Source organism: Daktulosphaira vitifoliae, unplaced genomic scaffold (genome assembly GCF_025091365.1).
Source record: "Daktulosphaira vitifoliae isolate Bord-2020 unplaced genomic scaffold, ASM2509136v1 Scaffold_31, whole genome shotgun sequence".
NCBI lineage: Eukaryota > Metazoa > Arthropoda > Insecta > Hemiptera > Phylloxeridae > Daktulosphaira > Daktulosphaira vitifoliae.
The window spans coordinates 1-16268 of NW_026099602.1; the positions used below are offsets into that span (position 1 = coordinate 1).

The window sequence follows — 16268 nt, forward strand, 5'->3', positions numbered from 1 at the left end:
TTGTCAATCAAAACTATTTAATAAATATTATATTTTAATTGAAATTACAATGTTAAAATTTAACGTTTAAACAAGATTTATCAAACGTTTAAATTTTCATGTACAATTATAATTAAATAATATTCAAAAACCAATGTTTAGTTTTAAATGAAAATGTAATGTTTTTTAAATATTAATAAATATGTTTGATTAAATGTATAGAAAAAAGATTACTTAATGTTAAAATTACAATCTACTGGAAAGTTACAATTTAATGTTTGATAAAAATTTTATTCATACTTAATATTAAACGAACATTTAAAGTTTCTTAAATATTAATAATTAAGCTTGATGAAATGTACAAAAAAAAAAAATATTTTAAGTTAATATTACAACTTATGAATAAATTAAAAATTCATTGTTTTACATACATTTTATTCATATTTTAATTTTAAAATTTATTTTTAAATAAATATTTCAACTACCAGTTTTTATAAGATTTTAATCCCAACACTTATTATGAAACAAAAATGTAATAGTTTAAATTCAAAGTCAGTGGTTATTATAAATTTACTAATACGTAAACATAGTAGTTTTGAAATAATTTTTTTTTGTTAAATATTAGTTTTCATCAACAATAACTTCAGGACAAAAATAATAACTTATTTTAAGAAAATAATAATAGTTATTATTTTAATAAGTTGAAGGAAAATTTGAGTTTGGTGTAAATCTTGATATATGTGGGTATTTTTTGTAATTACATTGAGTTGTGAGAATGTAAACGTTGGCAGTTGGAATTACACAAATAATAAACTTGGATATATTGTTGTGTGTATTTAAAAATATCCACTTATTAGCTCGATATTGTTATCTTATTTTACTGTAATATTGTTGTTGCGTACGAGGCAGCTAGACCGTAGGACGACTAGTTGTGCACCGCACTAGAATGCCGTTTTACCTTAAGCATGTTTAATAAAACGTTAATATTGATGCGGAAGTGGGTCACCTAGGAGATGACGGCTAACTATACATCCAATAAGTAAACGAGAGTAGACAATAATTAAATAACAAATAATCGCATATATTAAAAATTCCTCAAAGAGTATCTTAAATTTAAGGGGTAACGGGGGGGCCCTTAAAATACTAGTGGCCGGCGAAGCGGCATAAAACAAATAGTTAATCTCAATTAAAACAAACAATAAATAGCATTAAAAATAATATAGAACTCAGCTGTATAGATGACGTTGTTGATGTTGATGAGTGGACTGTATGAGATCTTGTGGTAATGGTGTCGAACATCTGAGTATGACGAGTCAGAGTGTAAATCCAGGTACGTAATTGCAGATGAGAACAGACGGTGAAAGTGACTATGGCAATGAAAATATTTAGTGATGGTCAGGGCCCAATCACTGGTGGCGTGCAAGGGCACGTAAACTTTGAGCACAAGGGTGCAATAAGCAAATAAAGAATAACGGCGTACAATGGCCGAACAATTTTACTATTCAAGCGAAGGCGCTTGCAACAGAAAAAAAGTGACACGTAAAACAATCGACTGACTTACGACAATGTACTGTACATGGATGAAAAACGACACGGAGGTCATCGATTTGCTGTGATGGGTGGGCAAGGGGGTGAGTAAAGCAAGATGCTGGTGATCAGCTGTCCCACGAAATAATATAATCAATGATCTTTATAACAACTGGTCAACTAGATCCTTCTAAAGGCGTTCTGTACCATAAAATTGTAAAAGCAAGACTGTTAGTGTATACTACTTTTGGTGCGCTATTGTTTATATAATAACCACCATCATGCAAAATTCATCAAGGTACGTCGGACACTTGTTGTTAACCGAACACTTTTTGATGGTCCGAATAACCGTTACCGTTACCATTATCAAATGTATATAATTATTGAATTAAAGTTAATGATTGACTATTTAATTTGTGTAAGTGATCACTTATACAAAATATTAATAAATGTACATGTATTTAATATGTAACCCGGGTTATGTTAATACTATTGGCCAAACAGATTTAATTAAAAAAGAGTGAATTATATTTTAAAATGTTTTAATGTCTCATTATTCAATACTTAAATGTTATGAGCTAATAAATAAATGTAAATATTGTATCTATTACTTTTATAAACAAAAGTAATAGGGGTAATATTATAGTGTAGAAATATCTATTAGTGAAATTTCTATTCAGATTATATAGTTTAAAATTAAACATCGAAACTAAAAAAAAATATATAAGTATTTTATTAAAACATCAAACGCAATTCTAAATTAAATATTTATTCGTGATATTTTTAATATTAATTCAAGATTAATTTCAAAATGCGAAAAGGTTCACCAAATGATTGATATATACAGGGTGGCCCACCACTCACTGACAACTTAAATAACTTTTGAACCAGTTAATATTTTTAGTTGATTTTTTTTTTAAATAATAGTTATACGTTAGGTCTGTAGCTCTATCTCAATAATTAATTTTTTTACATTTTATTAAAAATATTAATTATTTTTAAATTTTAAATAAAATGTAAAAAAAAAATCTAAGATAGCTATTTTGTAGAGTAGAATTTAAGAAAAATTTTAGTAAAAAAATATCTTATTAATATTCAATAGTACATATTCTGTAGCGTTTTGAAGTTTGTGAAATTTTGAATTATCATGTATTATTTTACAGTATTAAACAATGAAATACGTATTGAGAAAAGGACAGAAGAAAACACTATCTTTTCAATATACAGTCGACTCTCGATAATTCAAACCTTCGATAATTCGAAACTTTCGATAATTCGAAGTAAATGTTCGGTCCCTAGAAAACCACGCGTTAATTCGAATAAAAACCATGCATTTAAGTACACTCGGTAATTCGAAATTTAATTTTAGGAAAAACAGTCACTAACACGTGACAATTCGAAGTATCATCCGTTCAACTCTCGGCAATTCGAAGTCATATTCACCACATTTATTTTATCTGTATTGTTTTATCTGTGTGTTTTGGTAACTATAGAATTATTATCGTAGGAATCTTATCGTTTTATTTCTTAACCGCCTCTTATTATAATTTAACTCGTCTATAGCCGTCAGTCGAATGTAGTTTTATTTTAGTTTCGTGTGGTCGGTTGTGATGAGTGATAAAGTGATGAGTGCGTCTAATTCAAAAAAAAAAAACAAATCATTGACGATTTCAAAAAAAAAAGAATTGATTGAAGCTGTTGAAAAAGGTGACAAAAAATCCGATGTAGCCAAGTCATTTGACATTCCTTTAAGTACCCTGTCTACAATTTTAAAGGATAAAAATAAAATCATTGCTACGTCATCGAGCGGTGGTAGGAAACGAAACAGTAAAGGTGAGCATCCAAGACTAGAAGAATGTTTAGTACAATGGGTTAGGCAATGTAGAGGACAAAATGTGCCCGTGAGTGGCCTCTTACTAAAAGAAAAAGCAAAATCATTCGCCAAAGAGTTGGGCATTCCGTTTTTCTCAGCTAGTGAAGGATGGTTAACGAATTTTAAGAAACGAAACGGTATTGTTTTTAAAAAAATTTGTGGTGAAAGTTCTAGTGTTGACGATAATGTGTGTTTAGAGTGGCATCGTAAACTTTCAACATTGTTAAAAAATTACGAGCCACGAAACGTGTTCAACACAGATGAAACCGCTTTATTTTTTAAATGTTTACCAGATAAGACTTTCACTTTTAAAGAGGAAAAATGCCACGGTGGGAAGTATAGTAAAGATAGGTTAACAATTTTACTAGCAGTAAACATGAACGGATCTGAAAAGTTAACTCCTCTCCTCATAGGAAAAGCTGCCAAACCTAGGTGTTTTAAGGGCATACGTACATTTCCTATAACTTATCGTTCAAACAAAAAGGCATGGATGACGACAGAATTATTTAATGAATGGTTGGTTTCACTCAATGAAGATATGAAAAAACAGAAACGTAAAATTTTACTGTTTTTAGACAACTGTACAGTTCATAATAACCCCCCACCTTTAACTAATATAGAGCTTCAATTTTTTCCTCCTAACACCACATCGAAGTTACAGCCACTTGACCAAGGTATAATTAAGAATTGTAAAACTTTTTACCGCCAAGAAGTTGTTAAGAATGTTTTAGAATGCATTGAAAGTAAACAGACGCCAAACATTAGTGTATTGACTGCTATGATATTTGTTGATAAGGCATGGAAAAAAGTGACTTCTTCTACGATACTCAAATGTTTTAATAAATCGGGATTTATCATAGATATTCAAGAAACAGAAAACGACCAGTTGAATATTGAACCAATACTATGGGATTCCCTGCCAACTCAAGAAAATGTATCTTTCNGAAGATAAAGTATTACTTACTGCCTTTGAAATTATATTTGGCAACTCTGCCACCACGGCCACCACGACCACCTCTCCCTCCTCTTCCACCACGTCCACCACGGCCTCCTCGATTTGCCCTCCCTCCACTACCACTTTCCATATTTCCATAGTAATTGTATATGTAATTGACCATTTTGCTTAAAAATTTTTTTTTAATTAATTAGAATTGTATACATATTAATGTTAATAAATAAATGTTCACTTACAAATTTATAATTGATATCTTCTTTTAGATTTGATATATATATTAACTTTGGATGCTCAAATCCAACTGAGGGTAGTGCTGTAGTTAACTAGAAAGCTAGTTCTCTATAATATTATCAATAGATCCCTACTCAAAATATTTAGCGTCGTCGAAAATTCGACGATAATCTATTTAAAGGCTTGATGCTTTTATCATCATTCATTGTAAGATATAGTTATAAGCTATTTATTTATGTAAATAGCTGTTTTGAAATATACCAATTTCAATTACTTTTATAGAATATTCATAAAATTATACATCTACAAATCGCTCTCAGTTTAAATTTTATTTATTAATTAGTAATAATAGGATGATTTCATATCATACAAATACTCCCTCTTTTACATATATTCGTATTTATTTATTTAATAAAATATTAATATTATTATTGTGTCCAATATTTATTAACTATGTAAAATAATTATTATTGACTTTCAAAAAAGATGCTAAAAGGCTCAGTATACTTTTTATTAAAATCATTCAGTGAAAACTGTTAAATGCAAAAGTATGATGATTAAAAAGAAAATTGATAATAGTTGGTTAATCAAGTAGTTTTTGCTTTAAAAACTTTAGAAGATCTCTCAAAATGTATCGTATCGTATAAAAGTCCCAAATACAATTATAGCTGAACATAATAAATAACTATCAAAGTTGTATTGATAAGTTTATCAAAAAAAATGATCGTAATATATGTTTTTGAGATCTCTGTATTCTAATTTTACAATAACTTTTCACTTTCGTCTTTTTTAGCGGGAGTGTTTTTTTTTCAATTTTAGTTATTTTATAGTGTTATATATTAAAATATATGTCATTGAGGTCCCTGAATTAAAAACTCGTATGCATTTTTCAATCCCTCTTTTTTAAATAGATACTAGTTTTTTTTCGATATAAGTCTATATTTAATTTTTTACATTATTATAAATTTTTCGACTGTCAAAAATTATTATAATAACATAAATATAGGTTTTACTCAAAACACATTCTTTTATTTAATTATATATTGTAAAAACAGTTTTTCACAATTTTAATTAATTTTAAAATACAAATTTTTAAATTTAAAGTATGCGTTACTGTGTGCTTTTCATTGAATTCAACAATTTGAATGGTTTCATGAAACTTATCTGTCCCAGGCATAATTTTTATAATCATTAATAATACATTTACTTTATCATCAGTACTGCTGATTTAATAGTGGGATATAATATTGGAGACAATGTGATTAATACGTATTAAAATACGCTCATGAGAATGTACAGTTAGTCTAATCAGACTGGTTTTACATTTTAAAAATATTTTTCTAATAGTATTAGAATAACAATATTATAATATTATATAATAGTATAACAATATTATTGCTTTAATATAACATTTAAATTGATATTTTTATTTATTATAATTAATATTACTATATATGTTTAAAATTTAGCATGGTCGTAATTTAAAGTGTGAATGTAATAGTATTGATCAAGGTTTGTAAGACGATGGCAATTTAAATGGAAATTTATTTCTTTTAGACCACATTCGATTATTTAATTAACTCACTGTATATATACATTCATAACAAATGTATTTATACATAAGGTAAACTATAATAAATTAATGAATATTTTACGGAAACACTACTAATCACTAGACAGTAATAATAAAATTAATTTTAAAATTAAACTATAAATTGCTTAATCTATTTTTTATGCAAAGAATTAAAATATTTTATTATTCATCAAGAGTATAATTGTGTTTCAAAATCATTTCAATTTTAGGTAAGTTGGGGAAAATTATTAATGAAATATTTGAAAGTGTACATATATATATATATGCTTTAAATAAAAAAAAAATATCAATCAAAATATCTTTTCCTTGAAAATAATTGTAGTTTTTCTACTGAGTTATATCTTTGAGGGTAGAATAAAATAGTAAAAATAAAGATAAATTAAATAAAATTACTCCTAGAATATCTTAAGATGTATATTTTTAAGATTAAACCATTGAAAATTTAATTNAAATGGGAGAAACCTCCAAAAAAATTACAAATTTAAAAATCGCTAATTTTCGAAATTTTTCAATTTTTTTACTTAAAACTGCCATAACTTTTTCAAAAATGAATATATCAATATAATTTTTTTTTATAGATGCTTGATACATTTACTTATCATTTGGTATATTATTTTTTATAAATCTGAACCTTTACCTGGCCACAGGGGGGGATTTAAAATGACAAATTTTTCACAAAAAAATAACTTTTTCAACTTAACTTTTGAAATGTTCCGAAAGTCTGATACTTTTATGTGTACCTTAAATTAAAGCTTATGTAATATATTTTATTTTGAAAAAAAAATTTCGGAATTTATTTTGTCTTCACAGTGAAAACAGACATAAAAGTTCATAAAAAAAAAAAATTCTTTTTTATATTTATAACTTTTTAATGCTATAACGTTTTGAAAAATGTATGGATCATTACAATTTTTTCATAAGAAGTAGTATTTATATACATCTTTCATTCGACATACTGTTTTTTTAAATCGGACCATTTCCCTTAATACAGGGGGGGTTCAAATCTAAAAAATGCATGTAGAAAGTAGAACTTTTTCAACTTAATTTTTGAAATTGTTCCGGAAAGTCTGACACTTTTATAAATATCTTAAATTAAAGCTAATGTAATGTACTTTATTATGCAAAAGAAAAATTTCAGACTTTATTTTGTCTTCAGGGTGAAAATGGCTACCAAATGCTATTTTTGTGTGAAAATTCACGATTTCATTTTTTACATTTTTAACTTTATAATGATATAACTTATTGAAAAGTGTATGGATCAATATAATTTTTTAATGAGAAATAATATTTTTTAATAATCCATTTTTCATTCGACATACTTTATCTTAATCAGGATATTATTAAGGAACTAGTAGATTATGTTGCTTTTGGAATAATCCACCAATTTTTTAAAATTAAACACTATCTAAAGATTTGCATCGAAGCGTTTTTTTTTTATAGTGATTTTAATCACTGTCAGATATCATAATACTTGATCCAACTATGCCACGTCACCACTGTGCCGCGACCCCCCCTGTGCTGGGTTTTTTAAAAGTAATAACAGTGTAAAATAAAAATTAAAAAATAATGTGTATAAAGAAAGTTTCAAATTAAATTTTTTTGGTGAAGGTTTGTGGTACATTTTTTTCATGATGAAAACGCCCAAATTTAAAAAATATTTTTTAAAAAGTTATACTAGCTTAATGTCAAAATAAATATTTTCAAAAAGTTGTTAAAAAAATTTACTGAATTGAATGTATTATAAAATTTGATTATAATTGTAAAAATCCATAGTGAAATTTTAATGAAATTAAAAATCATTTTTTTTAGAAATGATTTATATAGCAACATTTTGGCAAAAAATTTGCATTAATTTAGAATCGTTATAGAAAACAAATATAGAGTTGAAAAATTAATAAATTCAAACTAAATTTGACAATAAATGCATTGGAACTGAATGATTTTAATTGTCTATATGGAAAATAAAGGCTAAGTAACTTTTTAATTGATAAATTGGAAATTTTTTCAATTTTTAAGGGTAATGTCTTCGACTAGATACGATTTGTGATCTTTTGACGTATCATTGAAAGAAATCGGTTCTGTGAGAGATGAGAAAAGGTGGTAACAGACACAAAAAAAAAAACACATCTTGGTAAAATCAATACCTTCTCAGCTTCGCATCGAAGCTAAAAGTGTCCATGCCAATGCCGATATTATTTTTTACTTGTGTATAAGTGGTAACACGGCCAGTCATACAAAGTGATCCGGAAATCCTGTGGAAATAAGAAACACGGTACGGTAATAGAACTTACGACCCAAGGCATTGTAGAAACAAACCTTACCACTTGTCCATCGTCTTGGATCCCCATACACTTTCATATAGGTTGATAACGTGATGGGCGACTGAGGGAAACACGATACTGCGTCAGTTTGACTAAAAAGTAATTTTTTTTAACTTCTTTAATATTTGTTTAAAATGCTCTTTTCAAATTTAAAATAAATGATAGCACAGTGAGGTCGTGGCAGGGTGGGACGATTATAAGTGATATCTGACAGTGATTATAATCATTATCATAAAAAATCATTAGATAGTGTTTAATTTAAATAAATTGAAGGATAATCCCAAAAGCAAAATTAACTCATATTTTTTGTTCTATTCTACTGCCATTTGCACATAGAAAATAGGTCGTCGGTACAATTTTTTTTTTTAAACAATTAATAAGCTTTGTTTTAACCTATAATTAAAAGACGCAGTATTCCGTGACATTTTCAAAAGTCAAGTTTAAAAAGTTCTACTTTCTATACAAATGTTCAAGTTTTCTAAAAGTTTTGAAAAGGTAAAATAATCATAAGAAGTATAAATTTATATTTAATGTAAGTTATATTCATATAAATTTTATATTTATTGGTGGACTCGTTACTATGGCCAACTCTTGTAAGGTATTTCAAAATAAACAAACAAAACTAAAATTTTAACATAAAAATAGCATGTTTTTTAACTGTGGCAGCCGTTTGCACGTAGAAGATAAATCGTCGGAACAAATTTTTTTTTTATCTATAGTATGTAACATAAGCTTTAATTTGACATATATTTAAAGGTCGCAGTATTTCCTGGAACATATTCAAATGTTAATTTAATTAAAGCTGCTATTTTGAATCCCCTCTTGTGAGCGGGTAAAGAGTCAGATTTTCAAAAATATGATATCAAATAAAAGGAAAATATCTAAGGTTTCAATTTAAAAAAATTATTTGTTCATTTTTCAATAAGTTATGACAATTTTTAGAAAAAAAAAACTGAAAAAAATGTTGGAATTTACCGATTTTAAAAATTGTATTTTTTGGGAGGGATTTTCACCATTTACGGGGAACAAGGAAAATTTTTTTAATTTTTGAGGGTATTGTCTTTAACTAGATACGATTTGTGATTTTTTGACATATCGTTAAGAAAAATCGGTCCAGTGAGAGCTGAGAAAAAATAGTGACAGATAAAAAAAAAATAATAAACACATCATGGTAAAATTAATATTAGTGATGGGAAATGTCGAATAGTAACTATCGAACTATTCGATAGTCATTCAAAAATTATTCGAATAGTTTAGAAAATATTTCATAGTCTATTAGAATAGTTTTTAAAACTAATCGGTACCCCATTTGAATAGTTTTTAAAATATTTGATAGTTTATGCTAAAAATAAAATATTCTGTGGTATATACACAATTCGAATATTGTTAATATTATTAAGTTAATCGACAGTTTAAAATATTTGAAAATGTCCATCACTAATTTTTTTTATTATTAATTATATCCTATTTATAATCGTAATACCCCGAATAAACAGTTTTAAACAATCCTATTTAGATCGTTAGTGTTATTAAAACAGCAAAACTATAAATCTCATTATAATTTTACATAAGACCAATATTTTAGAAAATTTAACTTGACATATTATTTTTACGAAACATTTTGTTGTGAAATGATTATTTCGAAAATTAGGAATGATTTTTATTCATAAAATGAATTTCAGCAAATTATTTTTTTGACCAAGTAAAAATAATTGTAGAAAATTTTTGTAAATACCATTTTAGAAGAAAATATTTAAATCTATAATTTATATTCTATACATTGTTACGCTAAGTGTCTTATTTTTAAAAATAATAATCAAAAATTGAAAAATTACCTTTTTGAGCGAATTTTCAACCCTGATTCGGACTTGAAGGGGCTAAGTTATCAAAACCAAATTTTACACAAATAATTTTCATATTATAAAATACAAAATTGCCGGGTTTTGGAAGTTTATATATTTTTTTTCGAATATTTTTTAAAACTACTCGATTAAAACTATTCGAGTAAAAAACACTATTCGGTTGTATAAAACCAATTTGAATACTTATTCGATAGTTTAAAATATTCGAAAATGCCCATCACTAATTAATACCTTCTCAGCTTCGCATCGAAGCTAAAATTTGAATTACTTCATACTGTTAAATTTAAGACAAAATAAATTTGAAAAATATATAGCTCTCACAAAGAAAATAATGTTTAATTTTCCCAATCAAATCTTATTAATTTCATTGGATTGTGAATTTCACTGTAAATGGTTATATGATTATATAAATATTATAACTATAACAATTTATTATAAACAAATACCTAATAATAATAAACAATGAAACAGTAAAAGAACAATACTTCTTTGATGTTTTATTTTGTTACCTTATCAATTTTGAATGTAATAATGTAGTGATGCTAGGTCTACATTCTATTCTTTCGCGTCTAAGAGCATCCATGACTATGTAGTTGTTAATAATACATATAAATAAAAAAAGATTAATGTTGTGTATAAAAGTGCATTTTCTATATTTTTTTTTAATTTTAATTTTACAGGACGTTTTAAAAAATAATTATAATTATTTTTTATGTAATATTTATACAACTTAATAGTATCAAATCAAAAAACGACTACCACTAATCTTGTACTATTGTTTTTGATTGTCATTAAATCTATATTGTTAAAAAAAATAACAATACGTTAGAAATTTCTTAGAAAAAGAGTGAATATAATTAACTTTCTTGACATACATTTTTGACATTTATAAATCAATATTAAACCATTTAATTTTTTAAAAATGTGTCAAAAATCACTTTACTTTTTTGAAAGTTCTCAAAAAGTATAATTATACGATAGTACGTCATGAAAAACTGAACGTGAAAATGTTTCAGGTCTGATAGATAGCGTAGCATGTTCTGTTAAGTTTATTGGTAATCTTGTTCAGTGCTGTTGGAACGCATGTCCCTCCTCGTCACTACATTTCTTTTCCATATGTGTACCGTCTACTGGTTTGTATTTGCAGCCGCCAAGATCACCGTAACTACGCCGCCGATACCCCTCCACCTTACCTTGTCATAGTTTTAACGCGGTGCGACCTACTACGTTGGGGAGAAACAGCAGCAGCAGCAGGCAAACCATTCGACCAGGTTAACTGGTTTTTCAAACAGTTTTTTGTCGATCGCCGGGCAAGCGGTCGTCGGACGTTATAACCTTTTTTACTCGCTCTTAGATCTATCAATATTTTATGTGTTGATCGTTTTCGTCTGAACGTTAGCAAACAGAGTTAATTTCTTTGGCATAGTCTAATAACGGTTTTTGTTGGTTTACCATTTTTATTATTCAATTGTTGCAGTTTTGCCGGTGATTAGTGCGTATATTGTACTTGTAATTAACCGACCATTAACGCCATGTTGGGGTTTAGACATCGTTTTCGTCGCCGTCGTTAATAAATTGTCTAGACGTTGTGATTAGGGCGATAGTGTGTTACGTTATCTAATAGTTGTGATTGAAGAGAAGCAAAAATAAAAATGCTGTGTGCCGAAGAGATAGCTAGTAGCATAGACGAGCAGGACGCTGGAGCATTCAAGTCACCAATACGACGTCTCGGTTCGACTAGGAAAATTCTGTACTTCAACAGTAAGTTTACTTGTTACATAAATAGTTTTTTTTTGTGGTGTTTTTGTACTGTGTAAAATGTTAGGTAGAAATTTAGGGTCACAAATTGCAATAGGCTCGTGCGCATTTATTAACTACAGGTCTGCGGCCTTTATGTTCCTGTGAAATATAATACGGATACAGCATTCCTCTTAGAAAGCAATGACACACAATAATAGATTTCGGTGTAAAATCACAATGATGTTGCACTTCTCACAAAATATGTCTCGTCGGTTATTTCAATCTGAACGTTTTGCACCTTACGTTGTATTAAACAATTAATTGTGAGATAAAAATTATCTAACGTCTTTTTATTAAAGTAATTAGTTTTATTGTTGTATCCATTTTTATTTTTTTCGTTGCATTCTGAACACCAAGACTGTAAGTGAAGACCTTCGAACATACTCAAGGGATTTAGTCGGATTGCTTCTATTGTTTTAATACATTTTTAAAAGAATTAAATGTATACTCTGTCGTTTCATTTATACACAGTTTACATCTTTCAAATTAATTAAATATTTGATTAAATCATGATTGGTCATGGTATCTCGTATAATTAACTAGAGAAATTATCAGTGATTCATTGAATCAAACTGTACACGAGATACAGAAAATAGTTAATTTTCTCATGACGAGTGTACTCTTATCATGCAAGGTTAAAACATCAGTTAACAAGTTTTTTCTTCTTTACAACAACGTTAGGAATAAAGAAATTTAACATACTATTTATAACCAAATAAAAATAATGGGTTATTTCGTATAGTTACTCATTGTTCTCTGTACTATTTAATAAATAAAAAAAATCACACGATAAATACAGTAAGTACAGTATAGATTTTTTTCCATCTATATTATATTATATAGAATCTATATGCCATACATTACATTTGGCGAGTGTATGTGAAAATTAATTCTCATAACTAATATTTTTAATAAATTTTCGGTGAATAACTAACATATTATATTCTAGTTTTCGATAAAGTTTAAAAACTACAGTAAATAAGTATCAATGTAGATTTTTTAGTCAAATACCGTATTCTACTTATTTGGAACTACAATGCAATAATAACTACTAGGTTGAAATAATAGATTTAAAAAATAAGTGTTTTTATTCGTCTTAATAGTATCTTCAGTTTAATAAGACCAGAGACCCTAGTCTTGCGGTTTAAACATAAAAATATCAGACTTAAAGTTCATATATTAAAATTATTATTTCGTTTGTCTCATTCGAAAACAAATTTGTAGCACCTCTTGTTCACTAATAAATAAAACACTTATAAAATACTTATTGTCCGCCATAACATTTTCATCGTCTTACTTGTTTAATAGATTGAAATATTGAATTATTTTTATTCATATTTTTAACCCGAATTGAAAAAGTAATATTAAGTGGGCAATAAAAGTATTTCCTTGGTTTTGTCCAGTTTCATAGTGGATTATAATATCTGGACAGACCTAAGCTTAACACTATTGTTATTTTAGTTAACCCTTAAGTTGAATAATAACACATTGAATAACTTATCGCAATGAGCTAGGCTGACATTAGTCAGTAGTAACAAATAAAAATGTACAACTCATAAATTATTCATGTACACAAACAATAGTACACCAATGTTTTGTTGGCAGCTTAAACGTTAATAATTTAAAAGTAATGGCATTTAAAATGTCAATATAACTGAAAAATTAGAGTTATGATATTTTTAACGCTAATAATTACATAATAAATGTATGATACGTATAATACGTTGAAGGAAGTATCATTAAAATTCCTGTGTAAAGTTAGCGAACTATCATATTATTTAATTGATAATTATTTCATAACGGGGGAGGGTTCTTAATGAATTTTAGTGTCAAATATTAACAAGTTATAGAAATTTATATATATATATATATTATTGAAATGTAATAAGTGCACTATAAATGGTTTGAGGTTCCTTTATGTAATTTAAATGGATACAATTTTGGGAAAAAATCATATAACTTTGTAAATATGACATAAATCAATCAGTTAGAACATAATACATGTTATGTAATCATGATAGATTTTGAAGAATTAGATAATTTGTTGTTTAAATATCTTTAATTTAATCTTCATTAAATGGAATCTTTAAAGTATATTTTGCACTATAAGTGCATTTATTATTGGATTATTAAAATGAATGTAATTATGTATTATTATAATTATATATAATCATTACGTAATTATATTATCGAACAGTTTTTAAATTCTAAAATTTGTGTTAGCTAAAATTATAGATTTTAAGCATTAATTTACCTATACCTGAAGTATAGATCACTACAATAAAATGTCATCAACCGTTATTCTTATACTGGGTGTAAATAAATAAATATTGTGTAATGAAAGTTATAATAATGTATACCGAGTTAAATTAAAAGTATAAAAGTGTGTGTGTATATATATTTAATACTTTCGAGTTCTTCAGATTTAAATTGCGCAATTTATTAATTTTGTTTATTCCAAACAAGAATTAGTTTGACCTCTACTTTGACTTTTAACAACCCTTAGCGGAAATGAGATAAAAAAAATCAAATATAATGTTTTTTTCTTTTTCGATAAGGATTGTTTTGGGCTTTAGTGTGTAAAATCAAATCTGGTCGTTGCATAACATTATCCTTTTTAATCTATATAAATAATAATACGTGAATACATAAACTAACAGCAGGTTTTCATTGTCAAGGTATTAAACGACAATAGGATGGTGGGTATGATATTATCTGTCAAAACTTCTCAGGTACAAATAATACACAATAGAATATTATCATTGATTTACCATTTACAGCCAAGTTAAACTTGGTAGATCATCTTGGACAAAAACAGCTCTGCAGCTGTTAATAGAGAAAATATTAGGGTGTTGTAAACAATGGCGATGATAAAATTGTTCGTGGGCGAACGTTGACATTTTGACACAGGCGCTGTTTCTATTTATTGGACATTAAATTTTAAAATATAATATCCTCTTTATGTACAACGTTTTTTGCATTGCCTAATGTTTTTGCCACAAAAGACACTTATAAAATTTCTTATGAGATACTGTAAGAATTGATAAATCTTGTTATATAAAACCGAAAAACGAATAAAATTTATAAATTTTATTCTATTTTACGACTAAAAACCAATTTTTCACACAATAGAGATGTACACTGATAGAAATTAACATAACTGTAATCAATGTTTTGTTATTTCTCAATAAATTGTGCTATGGTTGAAGTACCACATTTTAACCTAATTTTATTTATGTCAAAGATGATTTTGAGTCTTAAGAGTTTGTTGTACGTAATACAAGTAACTTAATTTTCGTCTACTTTCCAGCTACAGGTAGGTGCTAATAGTTTTTCTAGAATATACTTTTTAGGGTCATAGTTCTACCGAGTTGTGTGATCAACACACATCACCAAGCACGCAAAGAATGGCCGTCGGCGAATGTATAGATAACATGAAATACTTTTTGCCGGTATTTGAAAATATGCGGTGGCATTAGAGGACACTGCCACCGATGCTGAGATTGTTGTTGTCATTTTACATTGTGTTTTCGTTATTATATATATCTCGGTGTAGTACTTCAATGAACGTAAACAAAAAGAAAAATAAATACAAAAAAAAAAATAGTGATTCGACATAAGTCAAAAAATTTCACATACAAATATTGACACAATCGTATCGTTGATATAGTGTCGACAATAATTACTTGGAATTGAACGGATATGCAAAAATCGCGTGTAAGACTAAACCCTTTGAATTTGTACATGATATTTCTTTACTACAAACTGATATGGTGTTTTATTAGTAGCGAGCAGATGTTCAATATATGTTTGTATATCCTTTCGTCGACTATAATGTATCTACTATGATATTTTCGAGTTAACATATTACTGAAAGACCACCACAACCATCAGGTTACCATATGGCCACCGATAGTGTTTAAAATGTTAGAAGTATAATTAATCATTTAAAACAGTCCAATGAAAAGTCGAAAATACATAGCAATGATGATCTAGTTACAGTAGTGAAACTTGTATTATATTATTGATATCATGTACTAAAATTTACTACTCAATAACTGTTTATTTAAATATATGATAATAACAATTGCGGTGATCGTAATGGTTAAATTTATTATAATTATAT

The 16268-nt window shown here is 27.2% G+C and overlaps 2 protein-coding genes across 2 annotated transcripts in view; both read left to right on the forward strand.

The window, feature by feature from the left end:
• The first annotated feature begins 2730 nt into the window (after positions 1–2730).
• On the forward strand, positions 2731–4331 carry LOC126908894 (tigger transposable element-derived protein 4-like). Its single transcript, XM_050691217.1, has one exon. It carries the CDS (start codon positions 3117–3119, stop codon positions 4329–4331), a length of 1215 nt encoding a protein of 404 aa, XP_050547174.1. The 5' UTR covers positions 2731–3116.
• Positions 4332–11630: 7299 nt separating this feature from the next.
• LOC126908893 (SLIT-ROBO Rho GTPase-activating protein 1-like) overlaps positions 11631–16268 on the forward strand; it is a 33230-nt gene continuing 28592 nt past the window's right edge. Inside the window, exon 1 of the mRNA XM_050691214.1 lies at positions 11631–12103. Coding sequence (XP_050547171.1) covers positions 11995–12103 — 109 coding nt within the window. The 5' untranslated portion in view covers positions 11631–11994. The remainder of the gene's footprint in view (positions 12104–16268) is intronic.